At 37.3% G+C, this 22,667-nt stretch overlaps 1 protein-coding gene across 1 annotated transcript in view; it reads right to left on the bottom strand.

Moving 5' to 3' along the window:
• Nucleotides 1–22,667, bottom strand: part of MEI4 (meiotic double-stranded break formation protein 4) — a 180,063-nt gene that overhangs the window by 67,614 nt on the left and 89,782 nt on the right. The window contains exon 3 of the mRNA XM_030314578.1: nt 4,163–4,294. Within this exon, the coding sequence (XP_030170438.1) occupies nt 4,163–4,294 (132 nt within the window). The remainder of the gene's footprint in view (nt 1–4,162; nt 4,295–22,667) is intronic.

The following is a 22,667-nucleotide window of genomic DNA, read 5'->3' as shown; positions in this document are numbered from 1 at the left end:
TACATGGCTTAACTCCTTTTGTCTTTTAACCTTCATAGTAGCTTTATAAGTGATTAATTTACTACCTTTACCATGTTTTCTTTTACCAGTGAAATTTTTTATCTCATAATTTTCTTCTTCTTCTGTCTTTTTCCACTTAAATAAGTACACTTAACATTTTTTGTAAGGCTGGTTTAGTGATAATAAACTCCTTTAACTTTTGTATGGGAAATGACTTATGTTTCCTTTAATTCTGAATGATAGCCTTGCTGGGTAGAATATTATTTGTTGTAGTGTTTTTCCTTTCAGTACTTTGAATAATATATCATGCCACTCTCTTCTGGGCTACAAAATTTCTGCTGTAACATAAGCTGATAGTCTTATGGGTGTTTCCTTGTATGTAACTAGTTGCTTTTCTCTAGCTGCATTTAATATTTTATCTTTGATTTTTCACATTTTAATTATTAATGTCTTGGTGTAGACCTCTTTGACTTCTTCTTTATTAGGATTCTCTATGCTTCCTGGATCTGAGTATCTGTTTCCTTCCACAGGTTAGGGAAGTTTTCAGCTTCAAATAATTTTTCTGGCCCTTTTTCTCTCTCTTATTCTGGAATCCCTCTAATGTGAGTGTTATACATTTGATGGTATTCCAGAAGTCCCTTAACTTATCCTCATTTTTAAAATTATTTTTTCATTTTGTTGTTCAGCTTGTATGATTTATACTACCCTGTCTTTCAGATTGCTGATCCATTCTTTTGCATCCTCTAATCTGCTGTTGATTCCATCTAGTGTATTTTTCATTTCAGTTATTGCATTTTTCAGCCCTGATTGGTTCCTTTTTATATTGTTTGTCTCTTTGTTAAAGCTTTCACTGTGTTTATCCATTCTTCCCCCAAGTTCAGTGAGCACCTTTGTGACTATTACTTTGAACTCTTTATAAAATGGAGACTGCTTATGTTAATTTTACTTAGTTTTTTCCCCTGAGGTTTTGTCTTGTTCTTTCATTTGGAACATATTCCTCTGTTTCCTCATTTTGCTTGGCTCTCTGCATTTGTTTCTATGTTTTAGGTAGTCAGCTATATTTCCTGGTTTTGAAAGTAGTGTACTGATGTTCAAGGCATTCTTTGGGGCACAGAAATGCAATACTTCCTGTTCTTCAGAATAAGGCACTCCAGTGGGTGTCGTCAGTGTGGACTGTGTGTGGTCCCCAGTGGCTGGTTAAGAGTCCCAGCTGCAGCTGCTGTGGGCATACTGATGGGTGGGTTTAGTTCTTGGTGTTGCTGGCTGGGAGGCCTGGTGGCAAGTGTTGTGGATTTGTTGCTGGGTAGGGCTCTTCCTTCCCTCTCTGAGGCAGAAGTTGCTTTGAAGGAGTCCTGATCCTGGATAAGGCTGCCCACCATGTATGGCAAGGTGGGAGCCATGTTGGAAGGGCAGCTGCCAGGGTAGGTGGGTTTGGTCAGGGCAGCCACAGAACACCAGGGTGGGTCACACAGTGCTATCAAGGTTGATGGAGAGTGTTCAGAACTGGCATGGGCCAACTAGGCTGAAGAAGGATAAGAAAAATTGTGCCTGCCAATACTTCTGTCCCCAGAGAACGTTCCTACAGATCCCTGACCCTTCAGCATGCCTTAAAAGTAGTCGATAAATGTCCTTCACTTAAGGCCCAGGTACTTTACAAACTGCTGCCTCTGTGTTGGGTCCAAGAATGAGTAAGATTGTCTGCAGGCCAATCCTACAGGCCTCCAGCTCTCCTGAAGCTAAGCCCTACTGATTTTCAAAGCCAGATATTAAGGGAACTTACCTTTCTGGTACATATCCTTGAAGGGAGGAGGTGCTCAATGTGGACTTTAACTTCACTCTTCAGGAAGGACCTCCACACCTGTGATATCTCTCCCATTTGTGGGATGGTGTGCTGGGGGTCTGGGTCCCAACCAGACTACCTCTCTGCCCGTATTCTTCTTGATGTGGCTTTTTCTTTATATCTTTAGCTGTGTTAAAGTTGTTCTGATAGTCTTCAGTTTCTTCTCCAATACAGTTGCTCTATATGTAGTTATTGCATGGTGTGTCCATGAGAGGAGGTAAGCTCAGGATCTTCCTACCTTGACATCTTGAACCTTCTCCTCCGTATTTTGTTAAACTACATTTCCTATACTCTCTTGCTGGTAGGGTTATGAATATAAAGTTGGTTTAGAAACAAATTCACTCACAAAAACTTTGTAGTTCAAACTGAATCACATAGTGAGACAGGTACAGCACAGGTCACACATTTGTCTGTTGTACATTCTGGCAGGACTGTTTTCTGGAACCTATGACTGTAGCAGCATCTCCTTGATTTATTAAGAAGCTTCCTGGTCATGATGGCAAAGGCAGCAACTCCTTTGGTAGTCAAGTTCTGCTGTGTGATTATGGGAGTCATTCATGAAAGTACAGCCTGAAATTTCTTTCCTCAGCCCTCTCAACAATCCATAGCTACTCATGCATCCTTTCTGCTTAAAATGGCTGAAGTGGATATTGTCATATACTATAAGAATACCAACTAATGGTTTCCTTGTCTTTAAACAAGGAAACCAACTAATTGTTTCCTTACCAACTAATAGTTTCCTTGTCTCCTTGATGGAGAAAATTTATGTAAAGCATGTTAACCCTATTTATCACCTGCCAGAAAGTAGTTATTGTTCCATTGTTATCCTTCTTCCCAAGTGATTTAACAATCAAGATGCCTGGGTTTGAATTATGGCTTTAGCATATGTTCTTTCTGCAATCTTGGTCAAGTTGCTTAACCACTCTAAGGTTTTATTTCTTTATCTATATATTAGGTAAAAGGTACAATTACTTCATGGAGATTCGTGAAAATTAAATGAGAATATGTAAATAAAAATTTGTCTGTACTTTGTTATTTTCCATACAAGCAATCTAATTTCATCAAGTCATTTCCCACATGGCTTCCTGTTTTTAAATTCCATGACCTTACCTTGCACTTTCCGAATGCTGGGCACACATTTCAAAAAGTACAGCCAGTGCCTCTATTTTCTGTTATCTTCTGCTTTTCAAATACATTTTTCAAGTTGTTCCTTCTCCATGACGTCTTTTCAGGGACCTGCAACCTACCTTGATCACTTCCTTGATATTGGTGCTTCTACAAACACCAGCAAGTGTTTTAGCACTTCACTGTTTTTTTTTTTTATTTAGTAAATGTGTCTTCTTTCTTTCTCCAATGCACTTTTAGCTCCTTAATACCAGTAACAATTACTTAAAAAAATCTAACAGAGCACTTAAGAGAGTTTACCATTTAGTAGTCACCTAGATGATTTATCATGCCATTCACCGAATTCAATTAGATTAAATGGTATTTTTGGAATATATTAGTAAATGTAGGGAACTTAGACGTAAGCAATTGGTGAAATATTATGTAAAATATATACATATTTTTCTAATTAAATTTTTTCTTTTTTACCCAAACGTTTCTTCCTGTCTCTGATTTCCTTTAATTGTGCTTCATTCTATCACAGAGACAGTAATGGTATTAAAAGTTGGCAAAGTGAACACATGATATACCAGTATCAACATGAAAATAAAGGAATGACTTCTGTTCCTTAGACACGTTTGTCAGCATTGATGTAAGAGTTTGCACAGATAAGAGAGCTGAGAGCACGGGTTTTCAACCCTGGCTGCAAATTGGGATGCCTGAAGAGCTTTAATAATACCAATACCTGCATCTTAAATCCAGATACTTCCTTTTGACCAAACTAGCATATGGCTTAACAATAGGGTATTTAAAAGTTAACCAGATGATTCTCATGAGCAATTAGAAATAAAAACCACTGGTTAGAGGCTGTTCTTCATACAGCATTCTTTCCTATTCACTTTCCTCTCAATGTTTTGCTCTAGGAACATGATGCCTGATTAGAGAGATTTAAGGCCATTCATCTAAGCATTCCTTGTCACCAGTGGTACCTTTGGCACATATATGCATGTAAGGATGATAAGATGGTATTATTTTGAAAACTATTTTCTGAAAATATCTTTACAATTTTAGTAGACAGTAATTTTATTCACATACTTTGGGGAAAAAAGGTAATGAAACTAAAATATCAGCCAGACAAGAAGAATAGAGAGGAGAAAAGGAAAGAAAGTCTATAGCTGTATTAAATAAATAAGAGTTACAGTTTCGGGTTACATGTACCTGATTGATGGTACCCAGAATGTCAGTGAAGCTGTTTACTTCTGATAAAAGCTGAGATATTATAGATTTTCTCAACAAGCTGCAACTTCCCAGGATTACCAGACTCTGAGACACATGGTGCTGCACCTGAAACTAAAGATAAAAATGAATAGGTTTCTACTTTCTATCAAGTCAAGTCAAAATATATTTAGTGGGCCATTTTCTAAGACTTCATTACTGAATTCATACTGTCAGGAGTATAAAAAGTGTCAACATAATTCTGGGTCAGTCTTAAGCGAAATTATGAAATAGACACATTATAACTATATAAGTAATAACATCTTCTATAGCAGTTAATATTTTGAAATGTATGACAAAGTGCTGAAATATAAGTTTTAGCTGAAATATCAAAATAAATAATTATATTTAGATGATAAACCATATATAGAATGAATGAATAAAAAAATAAAAGAGATGATAAAACTCTTAAGTGCTTATCTACTAGATATAAGGATACATATAGATATATATAAAAAGTGAAAGAATGGAGTTTGAAAATGTCTTTTGGGATAGCTGTTGGTAGACTATGAATCCCAACTCCACACTGGAGAGACAGGTAGAAGGACTTCTCTATTCTCCATAAGTCAGGAGAGAGGCATTTGACAGAGAGGAGAAAAATGTAGAACTATAAATTTTCATCTAGAGGCAGCAAAAAGTACTCACAACTAAACAAATATAAAAGGACATTAGGAGACAACAAACTATATCCCATTACAATTATTAAGAGAAAGGCCATCTGATTATAAATCACATTAAAGTTATGTATAAATCATAGCTGGAACTTCATTAAATATACCCTTTAATATATTTTGGAGAAAGGAAGCTTCAGAAGTATCTTAAAGAAATAGCACATACCTTGTCATGTTAAAATCATATTAAGGAGACATTGCTTTTGTATATAAAATGTTTAAATGATAATGTTAAGTAAATAATGGTCTATGAAATTAGGAAATGTCACCTGTGTCCTTTAAGATAAACACTTAATGTAGATATTTCTCAAATAGATATTTTAATAATATACCTTAAAATTTAATCAATGACAGTAAAATGGTGAACATATTAGAGTTCAAAAGAAGTTTCTATTATAAATACAGATTTATGTAACTAGTTCTTAGTTTCCTAAGTCAACTTGTCAACTCAATACTAAAACACATTGATTTGTTACCATAAGAAATCATAGTTATTTATCATTATTATTTGTTAATAATGTAACTGGCTAAGACACCCTCTGTAGCTGTCCACTGCCAGTTTTTTGCAGATTTTTCACATTTTTGTTTGTACCTGAAAAAAGAATACTCCTATATAAACTCTAAAAAAATTTCTGTTGAGTATTCCACTGATGCTTTAGTTGTACTTATGTCTTTTCTTAATATTTAATTCTTTAGGAGATAAAGTGCAGAAAAAATTCACAGTAAAATAAAAGGTACTTCAGACAGTGGGAATGAAATTATGAGGGTATTAACAAGGTTAGGTTTGTGGACTCTGGAACCTAACTGCCTGAGTCAAATGTCACCTCTACTGCTTATTAACTTTTACTAGCAAGTTACCTTTTTTAATGTTTGAGCTTCCACACCTGCAAAATAATGATTGTGATAGCACCCACTTCAGCTGTTGTGCATATTAATTTAGACAGTAAAAATGGTTAACACAGTGCCAGGCATTTAATAAGTGTTCAATAAGTGTCACATGTTATAATGTAAAAGCACTGAAGGATACAGAAATTTAATTTATTGAACCCTGAAAAGTTAAATACTAGTAATAAAATAAAAATAAATGTTTTTCTAGAGTTAATACAATCCTATTAGAGAATACTGATAAGAAGAAAAGTTCATCATAAACACCTTTTCCAGAATCTAGATAGGAATTGTTACTGTCTCCCCAATATGACTGAGGTTTGTAAGAGAACAAAGACTAAGTATATAACTGTTAAGGTAATGTAAAATTCTGTTAACGTTTTATAAAAATGGCCTCTATACTTCTTTACATTTTAATTGACACTTGCCCTTTTGAAAACACAGTGGAACTTTTGAAAGAAGCTGGCATGGAGGCTAGGGCTTACATCATACAATATACAAGTGGCTACTGTGGTGGAAAACATGGAAGGTCTCACTCAATACTTATGCTATCTTTTTCTACTCTAGCACATCTTCCTGTATTTCAGGGACTGGAAAGTTATTAATAATTTCCCCCAGATTCCTGTGCAGTTAGAATTTTGGATGTTATTTGAGTTCTGCCCATCGGAAGTACTCACTTGAGATTTTTATTTAGAAGAACATTACGGAAGAAGAGAAGCAGGGCAACATGCATTCTGTTAGTGACGACTGGCAGAGGGAACATGGTTTTGGCTCATCCTGCAGCTGGTTCAAAGCTTCCTACTTTTGCAAATTCTTAATCCTGATGGAAGCAGTAGGATGCTACCTTGGTGGCTTATTGGTTTGGGAGTCATTCCTGTAAACTCAGCCTTCTCAAATACTTGTGAACTCAGCCAAATCAAACGTGCGTTGATCTACATATTCCACTGGAGGATTCACAGAACCCAGTGCTGACATTTAAGTCTTGAAATATGCAGAGGCGGAAATTCCTACCACATGTTCAATACATTTGCCTATCTGATCTGTGTAAAAGATAGAAGGATCTTGGAGAATGGCAGTGAATTAGCACAGATTTCATCAGGGGTAGTTCTACTGTTCCAGTTGTAGTTCCTTTCTTAGCACAATCAACACTGCTTCTGATATTGTTAGACAGGTCTTAATCTGGGAATACATTTTATTATCCCAATAAGGATAGAATGAAGCAGCTTGCATTCACCTAATGAGACATTCAGTATAATTTTTCTGTCCTATTTAAGGCCATGTCAACTTGCTGGGCTCTGTGTCATTACTTAGTTCATAGGACTGTGATCATGAAAACATTCCACAGAACATCATGCTGGTGTACTGTATTGATATCATGCTGATATGGCAATTGTTTTAAAGTCCCTGGTAAAAAAAAAACATGCATTAAAAGAGAGTGGACCCCAGGGTTCAGGTACCTGATACACCTGGGACGTTTCTGGGTCTGATGCATGTTAGAATACCCCTTGAAAGTGAAAAAACAGGTTGCTTTTGTATGTATTTCCTATCAGTAATAAAAACATATTAATACTTGATGGGAATTTGTGGATATTTGGGGCAGCATATATTCATTTAGGCTTACCATTTGGATGGAAACATTGAGTAAATCCTATTTATAAACTTTGAGAAGAGCCCAGAGTCATATAAAGATCTCTAGCTGGTCTAAGTTGAGGAACAGGAAGCTCTGCCACTTGGGCCTTACGACAATAATATCTAACGTTCTTGGAGTTCATCAGTAACTTTATGAAGCCTGTAGCTGATGGTAATAAGAAAATCACAAAGAAAATTACACTTGGTTTGGGAAGAAAGTCAAACCTTTCTTGGCAAATAAGTATAATCTTACACACGCACACACACACATACATACATATAACTATTTGGTCCTACAAGAGATTAAATAACTGCCTGATCATGGGACACCGATTAGTCACATATGCCCAAAGCTGCTCATTTGAACAGTGGTACCTAAAGTCAGTTATACACAGCAACACTCTGTCATCAAGTAGCTACACTATATATAAAATCATGATCAAGCAGGAAATAAAAGCAGAAGTGGTGCTTGAACAGTTAGTTCCAACTAGAATACCACTCCTTATAAGGTTGAGTTATAAGAAATTTATGTTCTAAACCAGTGACAAATATATGATGCTCTTTCTCTGATACCCAGAATACATGAGTTCAGGAACCAAGGTATGAAAAAGACTGGGAACTCTCAATATTACATCTAATGATTCATTGGTAAAGTATTCTTTACACCCTTGTGACTGGATTCTGGTTTAGAAGTCTAAATAAACAAGTAAGAATGGTTTCTACTAAAGAACCCCACAATTGTTTCATGAATTGGAGGCTGAAATTTCCACCTGGCTATATGAAGTTCTTTGTGCCACCCTATCAATAGCAAATAGGACATTCCTATGTTGGCTAGAGCAATTGATCTCTGGTTGAGGAAAACAGGCATTTAAAACACAATGGCAGCAGGGAAGATTGTATTTGGAAGCCAGGCGTTACCTGGTATGAATGTCCAAGTAATGTAAGTAAATAGAATATTATAGCAACCTCATGAGGCAAGACCACCAAAAGGCCAGATCCTTCAGAGATGAAACTGTGGGTAAATCCAATCAATTGAGGTTCTGGCTAAGGACAAGTGGAGGGTATAACTTCAGTGGAGGAAGAAAGTCAATATAAATTGTAGATTTATAACTAGTTGTACAACTGAAGGCCATGGAGGGTCATTTTTCTCTTTGTGTGTGTGTGTGTGTGTGTGTGTGTGTGTGTAGGTATGGCATTTTGGCAGTGGCTCACTTTATAATTTAGTCCATGAACTGCAACACATTGTGATGGAACTGGCATAGGCATGATTATCACATCATCACATAAAATCACATCACATCACCTCACATCACATGAAATGATTGACCCTTTGAATCATTCCTTTTGAGAAGAGGTCTACAGATTTTTGTTTCTATAGAGAATTGGTACATTATGTCTTCCAAGTACAGTTTTTGCTATTGATAGTTTGGGGAAGTTTGAACAAGGGAAAAAGCTTTATTGAATTCATATGTAAGTAAGTATATAAATAAATAAACCTAAATCTCTCTCTTGTTTGCACATGCTCTATCTCTCTCTATATATAGATATACACATATTACATAAAAGAGATCAGACTCTGAGGCCAGACTGCCTGTTCAAAACCTAACTCAGCAATTTACTACCTATGTGACCACTAGTAATTTACTATACTTCTCTGTAGCTTAGTTTTCTCACCTGTAAAAGGAGGATAAGAATAGCTACTATTTCCCAGGCTTGTTCTGAAAAATAAATGAGTTAATACATGGAAATATTTGTAATGAATGTTAACTATTTTTAACTCTAAGGAAAGAAGATAACCAGATAGAAAGATCTCTCTCTCTTTCTCTCCCTCTCTCTCTCTCTCTCTCTCTTTCTCTCTCCTCTCTCTCTTTTTCCATCACATCTGCAGGAGAGCTCATACCTCCTCCACCCCATTGTTTCTTTCAAGGAGAAGAAGCACAGGTATGACTGAGGTCTGGACTAACATGCCAGAGGGAAAACACTATAGGTAAAGACTGGCAGAATCTTTCCTTAGGCTTTAGTTGCCAAAGAATTTAATCTCTTTGTGACTACAGTGATAAGAGACTCTAAGAGTGTGCCTATCTTCTAAGAGTACTTCTCAGTTTAAAAAAGAAAAAGTAGGGGCGCCTGGGTGGCTCAGTCGGTTAAGCGTCCAACTTCAGCTCAGGTCACGATCTCGTGGTCCGTGAGTTTGAGCCCCGCGTCAGGCTCTGGGCTGATGGCTCAGAGCCTGGAGCCTGCTTCCCATTCTGTGTCTCCCCCTCTCTCTGTCCCTCCCCCATTCATATTCTGTCTCTCTCTGTCTCAAAAATAAATAAACGTTAAAAAAAATTAAAAAAAAAGAAAAAATAAGTGAAAATTAGGAAAAACAAGGCATTGACCAAGAATGCTTAGATCAAGCTCTATTGTTGGTCAAAACTATGACTGACACATGGTACAGTCCAATTCTTTAAGGCAAAATTCCAAGTAGGCCTGTATTATAGTAGGGTTTTGCTCTAAAACTATGTATAAAACCAGGGGCAGTATTCCAGAAATCTTCTCAAAGGTGTCATTAAGTGGAAATCTACAAACTAGAGAGCTTGGCAGTTTCCAAAGGGAAGACCTGGGCTTTATAAACACAGGGAGGAACTCCTACAAAGTGTGTTTGGAAAGACAACAATAGTAGACAAGTTCAGCCCACATCAGAAGAACAGCAAGAAGTAACAGGCACCCTGGCAAGAGAGTACAACAGAAGAAAGGAGGCTCTGAGAAAAGGTCACGTTTGAAGACCCATGATCTGTCTGTAGACAGCAGGATCTCAGTTTTAAGTAGCTGGTAAGAAACTGGGAAGGCAGACAATGCAGAGAAGCAAGAAGACGGAAATAAGACAGGAACTCTGTTTCCATGCCTGCCAGAGAAGGAACAAGGCACAGAAAACATTTGTTGGGACTAGAATGTAAGGTAGGTCAAAATTTTTAGACGCACTACTAATCTGCTAATTTGTAATGAAATTATCCATGGCCCTTTGAATCATTGCCATGGTACAGGTGAGAGCCCAGAGTCTGAGAAAGAGTTGAGCACACACGTATGGGTCAACTGACTGCTGGAAAAAGAGGTATAAGGGGAAAAAATTAAACTATGTAAGGCACTGATATACATCAGGATATATTCATCATTGAGCTTCAAAACAAAGCAAGACTTAAAAAATCAAAAGGCAAACAAATATTTGCTTAGGTTTAGAGCAAGGACGAGATGGAGCAGTCTCATGAAAAAAATGATATGGAGTTAACACATGACAAAAATCTATTTTATTCTCACTTTTCCCATTCAAAGGAATGATCTTCAGTCTGGAGATAATAAACATAATAAATATAAATGATAAAGCAGAATTAAAGGTTCAAATTCAATGAGTATGTAAGAATCTAGTTACCTGAACTGAACTCAAAGTTGGAAGAAATTTATCCTAAAGTACACAAAGTACTTGTAGATGTAATTAATAATATATTCCATTATAATTACTGAGAAACTATACAAAAGGCAACAAAGGAATAGAAGTAGGAAGGGCTATGTGAATTTTTTAAAAATGAAAGTAGTTGTCTCAACCCACAGAATAATATATGTGGATTCTAGCACAATTTTAGGTTGCTGCTGTGCAGAAAATTTGTCAGAAGAGCATACAGAGTCATCAGGAAGGTGCATCAATTAAAGAATAACGTCAGGCCACACCAACTTTAATTCCTGTCCTATTATGATAGAGTTGCTATGTTTTATCAAAAGAAGTCCCAGACACAGAATACGTTGATTTCAACAAGAACTCTGAGCAAGCCCTTAGGATTTCTTTTAGATACAGTAGGGACCACATAAGTTTCAGGATGGGTGAATAAACTGCTCCTAAAGAGAATGGATTATAATTTGCATGGGTTCTTCTAATAGCAGATCGTAGTACTTGGCTCTATAGAGTAACAGAAAAGAGGTGAGTGCTCGGAAGGTCACAAATGAATTCTGTGAAATAAATGTGAAGAAAACACTTTCAGATCAAAGGTATATAATCATGACAGAACAAGTGACAGAAACTGGTCATGTGGAAGGGCTGCCTAGGGACATGCCTTGGAAGATTCATGCATTCCCTCTGTTTCTATTGTTATTTACTCATCTCACTCTACTAATGAACAAAATCAAGTAAAACCAACTAAAAACTATGGGGACAGTAAGAATTATGTGCTTTCCTCTGCCTAGACAAAAGAGTTGGGACACTCCATCTAGTATCCTGACAACCTGGATAATTATATTTCTCATTTTTTAAATGGAAGGAAATAACACTCAGACATGTTAAGTTCACATGGTGAGGGGCAGAGTCTAGTGTTAGGTTCAGATTTTTTTTTTAACTTGAATGCCTATTATCTCTTCTGCCAGTGAAGTAAAACTTACAGGAAAACATGGGAACAGAGGAGCAGAAAACAGTATCAATATAAATATACTATGATCCATTAATATAATATGATTTATTTTGCCTTGTGTATAATTCTTAGTGTTTATATATCGTATCACTGAATCCTTAAAACAACCCTATGAGGAGGTATAATCTCAATTTAAATAACAGGGACCCAGGTATAGAGAGAGTAAGTAACTTGTTCAAAGTTAGATCAAATATACATAAGAACCAGAATTCCCTTGTGCTGTTAACCATTATATATCCAAAGCCATCACATTCCGATCTCTCGTGAAGGCATAAAAACTCTGAAAGCCCCCAGGAACACTTATGGAAAATTTCCAACCACTTGCCACATTCTGATTACAATGTTTATCAATTGCCACAGTAAATGAAGGAAACACAATTGCTAGATGGTGCACCATCAATTTCTGTTAGTGAAGCAGCACTGGAAGCAAACTGAACAGTAGGGGAAAAGAGACTCAGATATACAGGGACAGATGGTACCAGCCCTAAATCTGGGTAGACAACGCACTAAGTGTTCCCTACTTTCTTTTTTTTTCCAATATATGAAGTTTATTGTCAAATTGGTTTCCATACAGCACCCAGTGCTCATCCCAAAAGGTGCTCTCCTCAATACCCATCACCCACCCTCCCTTCCTTCCCACCCCCCATCAACCCTCAGTTAGTGTTTCCTACTTTCAAAAGCATCTAACGTATTCCACCCCTTTATTTTCCTATTATTCTATAATTAATATTAATTAATTGTATAAAGAAAACCAAAGTACTTAGGACAAGGAAACAATATTTTAGGGGATGTTACTTCTGGGAAGTGGGTAAATAAATAGGTATGAAAACCCTTTTCCCATAAATGCTATCAGTGCACCTAAAAACTTCTGAAACAACCCAAATCTTCAGCAATATCAACCATAGCTATTAATTAAATCTGGGTTATCAGAATGTAGATGATCACAGTAGGCAAGCAATTAGCAGACAGTAATGTCCAGAAAATTGACCTCTGGAACTAATCACGGCTTTAAGCAAACCAGCATGAGTAAGGGGCTGGGCCACTCCCCTAGCTCTCCGGATCAGAGCAGTGCCAATCTGTGCTGTAGAACAGAAACTGTTGTACAAAGATCTTAAAACTTCAGTGCATTAAAGTTAAAAGTAAATTATCCAGACTCAATTGAAAGTGAATCAGAAAAAAACCAAAAAACAAACAAACAAACAAACAAACAAACAAACGCTTTTTAAAAGCTCTCACTCAGGTGAAAAAATATATACTACAAAAGTAATTATGTTACATAGTTTAGAGTAAAAGTTACTGTTGCAATTACTTACATAAAATGATGTTTTAAAAATAACTAGATGTATTAAGATTCTTATAAGGTAGGCAATCATTCATGAAAAAAACATGATTCTAAAGAATAGGACACAATAAAATTAAAGCTATCAGAGCCAAATGTAAATGGTTCTACATTCATTCATTCTTTATGGCAAATATTGACTGAGTATGGTCCATGTGCCAGTGACTGTGCTAGACCCCATTATCACTTAGATTCAACGAAGAATAAAATAAGATTACTTTTGCTTCAGTAGTTACTTCTGCTTATGGTTGGCAAGATACTTTAAACGCTATCAAAATGCAATTCAGCTTGATCCTGATGTGAAAGAATACTTTCCAAAACGTTAAAAATGTGACTCTCATACAAATTTAGAGTAAATACATGTCAATGGTGTATTTATATTATTAGTGAGGGTAAAGAACACTTAGGAATTGAGTACTGGATTTAAAGAAAAACACTGAAATAATACTGTTAAGTTAGATACACAACTGGTTAGTATCTGACAGGATAAACCCCTAACATAACCTCTGGGGATGCCTGTGTGTGTGTGTACACAGAATTTTTTTTAAAGATATTTTTAATGTGTTCTTTAGTTTTGAGAGAGAGAGCGAACGAGCGTGAGCAGGGGAGGGGCAGAGGGAGACACAAATCCGAAGCAGGCTCTATGCTCTGAGCTTTCAGCACAGAGCCCGACACAGGGCTCGAACCCATGAACTGCAAGATCATGACCTGAGCCAAAGTCAGATACTTAACCCACTGAGCCACCCAGGTGCCCCCAGAATTTTTATATATAGAAATTGTTTATGTCTATACCACATAAGAATTATGGGTTAATCTGGAACTTCACAGAGTCCAAATAAGTCTGACAAAATACACCCCCAGACATTTAAATAATCCTTGGGTTAGCCTGCTAAATAATGGCTTACAGTGTCAGAGAGGATAAGTTACCAACATCTTGCCTTAGTTATAGGATCACGATAATGTATTGTAACACTAGATAAAGTAACATATATTAGTGTATCACTGAATTCTTAAGAAAAAAAAAGGAAATCCTCAGAGGCCAAAAGAAATAGAAAAAATAAAAATATGATGAAATCAAACAATTAACTTTCAGGGATGGATAAGCAGGGGTTGCCTTGTTGGCAAATAACATTAGCAGCACAGAACCCTCAACTAAGGCCTGGACCCTTCCAAAGTGGCAAATTGTCTAATATCCCTCAGGTTAATCTTACAGAGCTAAAGTACTAATGGAAGACAGGCTGATAAACATCTGTGTGCCAGCAAAAGGAAGGAACGTCCAAGTTAGTAAGAATGGTACCAACAGTAGAACTAATCACAGTCACCCGTGAGAATGTGCAAAGTCAGCCATGTCTCCGTTGGGTCTGCGATTCAAATTTACACTACTGAATATGCCAGGACCCCAAGCTGAGAAAGTAAGCTTTTCTGGAAACTAGAAGATGCAAATCTAAAACCACTCTTCTCTTTTCAGCTTTATTGATATAATTGACATATGACACTAAGTTTAAGATGTACACTGTAATGATTTGATAACTTACATGTTGTAAAATGATTACCACAACAGGGTTAGTTAAAACATCCATTGCTTCCCATAATTTCTTCTTTGTGGTAAGAATGTTTCAGATCTACTCTTAGTATCTTTAAGTATATAATACTGTATGATTTTTTAAATTTATTTTTTATTAATTAATTTATTAGTTTACATCCAAGTTAGTTAGCATATAGTACAAAAGTGATTTCAGGAGTAGATTCCTTAATGCCGCTTACCCATTTAGCCCATCTCCCCTCCCACAAACCCTCCAGCAAGTTTGTTCTCTATTTTTAAGACTCTCTTATGTTTTGTCCCCCTGGCTTGTCTTTATATTCTTTGCTTCCCTTCCCTTATGTTCATCTGTTTAGTATCTTAAATTCCTCATATGAGTGAAGCCATACGAGATTTGTCTTTCTCTGGCTAATTTCACTTAGCATAATACCCTCTAGTTTTATCCACGTAGTTGCAAACGGCAAGATTTCATTCTTTTTGATTGCTGGGTAATACTCCATTGTATGTATATATGTATGTATGTATAGATAGATACCACATCTTCTTTATCCACTCATCTGTCGATGGACATTTGGACTCTTTCCATATTTGGCTATTGTCAATAGTGCTGCTATAAACATTGGGGAGCATGTGCCCCTTCAAAACAGCACACCTGTATCCCTTGGGTAAATACCTAGTAGTGCAATTGCTGGGTCATATAATACTGTATGATTAACTGTAATTGCCAAGCTGTACATTAGATCCCCAGGATTTATTCATCTTCTAACTGGAACTTTGTATACTTTGACGAGTATCTCCCCATTTCCTATACCCTACAGCTCTTGGTAAACACCATTCTATTATGTGTTCAGCTTTTTTAAGACTCCACATATAAGTAATATCAATAGTATTTTTCTTTCTCTCAATTCACTTTACTTAATGCTCTCAGAGGTCCATTTATGTTTTGCAAATGTCAGGATTTCCTTCTTTCTCATGTTTCCACTGTATTTATATATACCATATCATCTTTATTCATCTACAGATAGACTAAGGTTGTTTTGATATCTTGGCTATTATGAGTATGCTGCAATGAACATGGGAGTATAGCTATCTCTACAAGATCCTGATATCATTTCCTTTTGAGATTATATATATATATATACACACACACATACATGTGTGTGTGTGTGTGTATATACACACACACACACACACACACACACACACACACACACATACCTAGAAGTTGAATTGCTGAATCCTATGATAGTTCTATTTTTGATTTTCTGAGGAACCTGCATTCCATATCCTGTTGTGACTGTACCGACTGATATTCCCAGTGCTCAACAGCTCCTTTTTCTCTATATCCTCACAATGCTTGTTATCTCCTCTTTTTGATGACAGCTCTTCTGACAGGTATGAGGTGGTATCTCAGTGTGGTGTTATTTGCATTTCCTTGATGCTGAGTGATGTTCAGCATCTTTTCACACACCTGTTGGCCATGTGTATACCTTCTTTGGAAAAGTATTTATTCAGTTCCTCTGACCATTTTTTAACTGGACTGTTTGTATTTTTGATACAGTTGTAGGAGTTCTTTTTCTATCCCATTCTGGAGGCTGCCTTTTCATTTTATGGATAGTTTCTTTTGCTGTGCAGTTTTTCTGTATGATGGTCCCATTTGTTGAATTTTGCTTCTGTTGCTTGGGCCTTGTTTTTGTTTGCATGCTTTGCAAGTGCTCAGTTCCAGGTTCATCTCTACATGTCTTTTGTTATCAAAGAATAACCGATCTACAATATTATATTAGTTTCAATTATATCATCTATATTATACTACTTATTTATATTATATACTCTACTATATATAGTTATAATCATTATATAGAACACAGTGATTTGACATTTATACACACCGTGCAATGATCACCATGATAAGTCTAGTTACCATTTGTCACCACACAGGTCTTTAAAATATTATTGACTATAATCACTGTGCTATACATTACATTCCTGTAACTTATTTATGTTATAAATGAAGATTGTACCTCTTAATCACTTTCACCTATTTTTTCCAGCCCCCAACCCTCATCCCTGCTGACAACCATAGTTTGTTGTCTGTATCTATGAATCTTAGATACAGATAAACAATAGTATTATTGCTTATAATCCCCATGTTGTACTTTCCAACCCAGTGACTTATTTATAACTGGAAGTTTGTACCTCTTAATCTCCTTTATTTCCCCCAAATCCCTCAACTCTGGAAATGAGCAGTTTGTTCTCTATATTTATAATTCTGTTTCTGTTTTTTTAGTTTGTTTGGTTGTTTCCCTGTTCTTTTGTTTTAGAGCCCTCATAAAAGTGAAATCTTATGGCATTTGTCTTAGACTTATTCCACGTAGTATAATGTCCTCTAAGCCTATCCATGTGGTCACAAATGAAAATATTTCACTTTTTATGGCTCAGTAATATTCCATTAAATTTATACACCACATCTTCCTTATCCATTCACCATCAGTGAGCCTTTTGGCTGCTTCCCTATATTGGCTATTATAATTAATGCTGCAATAAACATAGGGGTGCATGTATCTTTTTGTTTTTTTTTAATTTTTATTTAAATTACAGTTATTTTATATATATATATATACACACACACATATATATGTATATATATATGTGTGTGTGTGTATATACATATATATATATGTGTGTGTGTGTATATATATATATATATATATATATATATATAGTAATAGTAATTTCTAGTGTACAGAATACTGATTCAGCACTTCCACACAATACTTGGTGTTCATCAACGTGTGCTCCTTCATCCCCATAACCTATTTAACTCATCCCCCTACCCACCTCCCTCTGGTAACCATCAGTTTGTTTTCTGTAGTTAAAAGAATAGGGAAAAAAAGAGAAGGGGGTATGCCACATATTATTTATCCATTTATTAGTCTATGGACACTTGGGCTGTTTCCCTAATTTGGCTATTGTGGATAATGCTGCTATAAACATTGGGATGCATGTATCCCTTTGAATTAGTATTTTTGTACTTTGGGGGTAAATACCTAATAGTTCAATTGCTGGATCATAAGGTAGTTCTATTTTTAACTTTTTGAGGAACTTCCATGTTTCCCACAGTGGTTGCACCAGTTTACATTCCCATCAACAGTACACAGGGTCCCTGTTTTTCCACATCCTTGCCAACACCTTTTTTTCTCACGTTGCTGATTTTAGACATTCTGATAGGTGTGAGGTGATATCTCACTGTAGTTTTGATTTGTATTTCCCTAATGATCAGTGGTGTTGAGCATCTTTTCATGTGTCTGCTGGCCATGTCTTCTTTTGGAAAAATGTCTATTCACATCTTCTGCACAATTTTTAATTGGATTAGTTGTTTTTTGAGTGTTGATTTTATAAGTTCTTTATCTATTTTGGATACTAACCCTTTATCAAATATGTCATTTAATAAATACCTTCTCCCATTCTGTAGGTTTACCTTTAATTGCCTCTTAGTTTTGTCGATGGTTTCCTTCCCTGTGCAGAAGCTTTCTTATTTTAATGAAATCACAATAGTTTATTCTTTTCTTTTGTTTCCCTGTCTCAGGAGACACACCTAGAAAGAAGTTGCTAAAGTAACGCCTGTATTCTCCTCTAGGATTTTGATGGTTTCAGGTCTCACATTTAGGTCTTTAATCCATTTTGAGTTTGGTGTAAGAAAGTGATCCATTTTCATTCTTTTGCATGTTGCTGTCCAGTTTTCTGACATCATTTGTTGAAGATACTATCTTTTTCCCATTGGATATTCTTTCCTGCTTTGTCAAAGATTAATTGACCATATAGTTATGGGCACATTTCTGGGTTTTCTATTCTCTGCATCTATTTTTGTGCCAATAACATATGTTTTGATCACTACAACTTTGTAATATAACTTTAAGTCTGGAATTGTGAGGTCTCCAACTTTGCTTCCCTTTTTCAAAGTTGTTTTGACTCTTCGGGTGTGTGTGTGTGTGTGTGTGTGTGTGTGTGTGGTTCCATACAAATTTTAGGACTGTTTGTTCTAGCTCTGTGAAAACTACCAGTGGTATTTTGATAGGGATTGCATTGAATATGTAGATTGCTTTGCGTAGTATTGATATTTTAACAGTATTTGTTCTTATCTGTGAGCACGGAATGTTTTTCCATTTCTTTGTGTCATCTTTAATTTCATCAGTATTTTAATTTTATCAGTAATTTAATTTCATCAGTATTTTATAGTTTTCAAAGTACAGGTCATTCACAAACTCTTTGGTTAGGTTTATTGCTAGGTATCTTATTGTTTTTCATGCAATTGTAAATGGAATTGGTTCCTTAATTTCTCTTTCTGCTGCTTCATATTGGTGTATAGATGTGCAACAGATGTCTGTATGTTGATTTTGTACCCCGTGTCTTTACTGAATTCATTGACCAGTTCTAACAGTTTTTTGGTGGAGTCTTTTTTTTTTAGTTTTTTAAAAAAAAAATTTTTAATGTTTATTTATTTTTGACAGAGAGAGAGAGAGAGAGAGAGAGAGAGAGTGAGCATGAGTGGGGGAGGGTCAGAGAGAGAGGGAGACACAGAATCCGAAGCAGGCTCCAGGCTCTGAGCTGTCAGCATAGAGCCCCATGCAGGGCTCGAACTCACAACTGGTGAGATCATGACTTGAGCCAAAGTCTGAGGCTTAACAGACTGAGCCACCCAGGCGTCCCCACCCCCGCCCTGCCACTTTTTTTTTTTTTAATTTATTTTTTCTTTCTGGTTTTCTATATAGAGTATCATGTCATCTACAAATAGTGGAAGTTTCATTTCTTCCTTGACTATTTGGATGCCTTTTATTTCTTCCTGTTGTCTGCTGTGGTTAGGACTTCTAGTACTATGTTATATAATAGTGGTGAGAGTAAACATCCTTTTTTCCTGACCATAGAGGAGAAGCTCTCAATTTTCCCCATTGAGGATTAGCTGTGGATTTTTCATATATAGCCTTTATTATGTTAAGGTATGTTCCCTCTAAACCTACTTTGTTGAGGGTTTTTATCATGAATGGACGTTGTGCTTTGTCAAATGCTTTCTCTGCATCTACTAAAATTAGAAGTTACTCTGTCCTCTAGGTTGCTCATTCATTCTTCTGCTTCCTACTGTTTATTCTATCTAGTGTGTTTTTAATTTAATTCATTGTGTTCTTTATCTCTGGTTCTTTTTAATATCTTTGTAAAGGGTATCACTGATGTCCTCCAGTCTTTTCTCAAGTCCAGTGAGAATCTTTACGATTATTACTTTTAAATGCTCTATCAGGCATATTACTTATCTCTGTTTTGCTTAGGTCTCCTGCTCTGATTTGGCCCTGTTCTTTCATTTGGGACATATTCTTCAGTCTCCTCATTTTGTCTAACTCTGAGTCTTTTTTCTGTGTGTTACACATGTCAGCTATGTCACTTGCTCTTAAATGTAGGGGCATTATTTAGAAGAGGTGCTGTAGTGCCCTACAGTGCAGTGTCCCCTGTTCACCGGAGCCTCGTGTTTCAGGGCTATCTTCTATGTGTTCTGTGTGCACACTGCTATTGTAGCTGAGTCACTTTTTCCTTCGGTCCAGTGGTCAGCAGTGGCTCTCTTTGTTTGCTGTGGGCAGTGTTATGTCCTTGTATTAGTGAGCCAGTCTAGGGGTCCACCTTAGGCTTTAGTTGAATTAGACCAGGCTTTGCCAGAGATGCAGTATCACCCAGCTGCAGGGTGTTGTCCTGGGAGAAGCTTTCATTGTTAGGTGGGGCCTGTTGTCAGCCCAGCTGTCTGCCTCCATCCCACAGCTGGGGTTGCAGTCTTACTGGTGTGTTTGGTTATCATTCCCTCTCCCCAGCGCAGAGTCATTCTGGAGTAGTGCTGACCCTTGTCAGAGCTCCTTGCACACTGCCAGGCTTGTGGTAGCACTTTAGATGGTCTCTGGTCAACAGTGTGTTAGAAAAAGTGAACCCACAGTGTGCACAAGGGGCTGGGCTCACATTGTTAGCAAAGATTGCATGCAGATACTTTGCAAGAGGGGACCCACTGCAGTAGCCAGGACCAACGCTGTCCAGGTTGCAAGGGATGGATCCACAAAGTGTGCACTGCAAGGACCTCTCCCCCTCCAAGCTGTGCTCTGAGATCAGTAAACAACTCTCCCTCACATATGCTCCAAGCATTTTTCAAACTGCTGCTTCTGTGCTGTATCTCTGAAGGCTTTTTGTTGTGCCGTGTCTTTAATGGCTGGGACTCAGTTTCCTCTCACCCTCCTGGCTCTCCCAGAGCTGAGCCCACCGCTTTTTAATATTCTGGGTTTTAAGTTCCACTGGTTGTAAGAACTCATGAAATTCAGCCCCTCTGGATTTCAAAGCCAATATTATGGGGATTTGTCTTCCCTGTATGGGGTCCCTGGTGCAACAATCTGTTTCTCTCCCCTTTCTGTGCCCCTAAGTCCCTCCCTCTCGAGGACAGTCCCACAGGTGTGTTTAGCTCCTGACCTGTCTCTGCCCATCCTACTCTCTTTTTTCTTTCCTACATGTTTTTTCTGCAAGTGTGGAGTTTTTTCCCTGCAAGTCTTTGGGTTGTTTTCTGGGTTATTTACACTGATATATTATCTAGTTTTATCTGTGGGGTGAAGTGAAATTAGGGTCCTCCTCCACCATCTTCCCAATGATTCTGACTTTACTACTTTTGTCCTTTAATCTTCATACAAGCTTTAGAAGTGATTGCTCTACTGTTTTCTTTTATCCTTGAAATTTTTTCCTTTCATAATTTTCTTCTAATTTGGCTTTTTCTTTTCCACCTAAAGTAGCCTCTTTAACATTTCTTTTGAGGCCAGTTTAGTGGTGATTAAACCCTTTAGCTTTTCTTTGGGAAACTCTTTATCTCTCCTTCAATTCTGAAATCAGTTCATCCGGTCCTCTCCAGTGCAATGAGGATCTTTGTTACTATTACTTTGAACTCTTCATTTTTCTGAGGTTTTGTCTTGATTTTTCATTTGAAGCATATTCCTCTGCCTCCTCATCTTGATTGACTTTTTGTGTTTGTTTATATGAATCAGATACAACTACTTCTGAACTTGAAAGAATGATCTTGTGTATGATCATCTCCTATGTAGACTGTGTGACTGGTGACTTTGGCTAGCTGGTCACAGCTGAAGTAGATGTGAGCCAGGGCAGTCCTGAGGTTTTCCATGCAACAGGTGCCTTAGCTGGACGGCTGTAGTAAAGAGGGTGCAAGCCATGGGGTCCGAGGGTGCTCCATGCAAGAGGTGCCTTGATAAGGCAGGTAGAGCTGAGGCAGGAGCACACCAGGGGGTACTGGGACACTCTGGTCAGGGGCAGCCTGACTGGAGCTGAGGTGGTCATGGGCCATGGAGTGTCTGGGTGCTCTACTCCAGAGGTGCTCTGGCAACTTATCTGGAGCAGAAATGGTATAAGCCTTGAGTGTTTGAGTGTTCTGAGGTTCTCTGTACCCATGTCACCTGAGTGAGACAGCTGTAGCTGTAGTGAACACTGATTTGGGGTATCCCTGTATAGGCTATGCTGGGCATGTGTGGGCTAGAGCCCCAGGGATCACTGAAGTAGTATCCCACTTAGTGGGATGACCAGGTGACCAGATCCTGCTCCTATCCATGCTATCAAGGAAGAGGAGAAATGTAAACCATGGTACTTGCCAACCCCTCCAATCCAGAGAATGTTTAAACAGCTTTCCTAGAGTTGTAGGGCTGCATCCTTTATATCCTAGGTATTCTTTCAAACCGTGTTTTTTGTTTGTTTTTTCTAAGCTCAGGATATCTGGAGTTGGTGTGGGCTAGTGACCTGATGCTCACTGAGGTGGCAGGATGTTTATGGCACCTGGAACCTGTTCACATCTGAGCTATCAAGACAGAGGGGGTACATAAGCATTGGCAATTGTCAGACCCTCTGACCCACAGAGTTTCAATAGTTCCCCCAC

The sequence above is a fragment of the Lynx canadensis genome, chromosome B2 (assembly GCF_007474595.2).
Source record: "Lynx canadensis isolate LIC74 chromosome B2, mLynCan4.pri.v2, whole genome shotgun sequence".
NCBI lineage: Eukaryota > Metazoa > Chordata > Mammalia > Carnivora > Felidae > Lynx > Lynx canadensis.
This window is presented reverse-complemented; position numbering and strand designations above follow the sequence as displayed.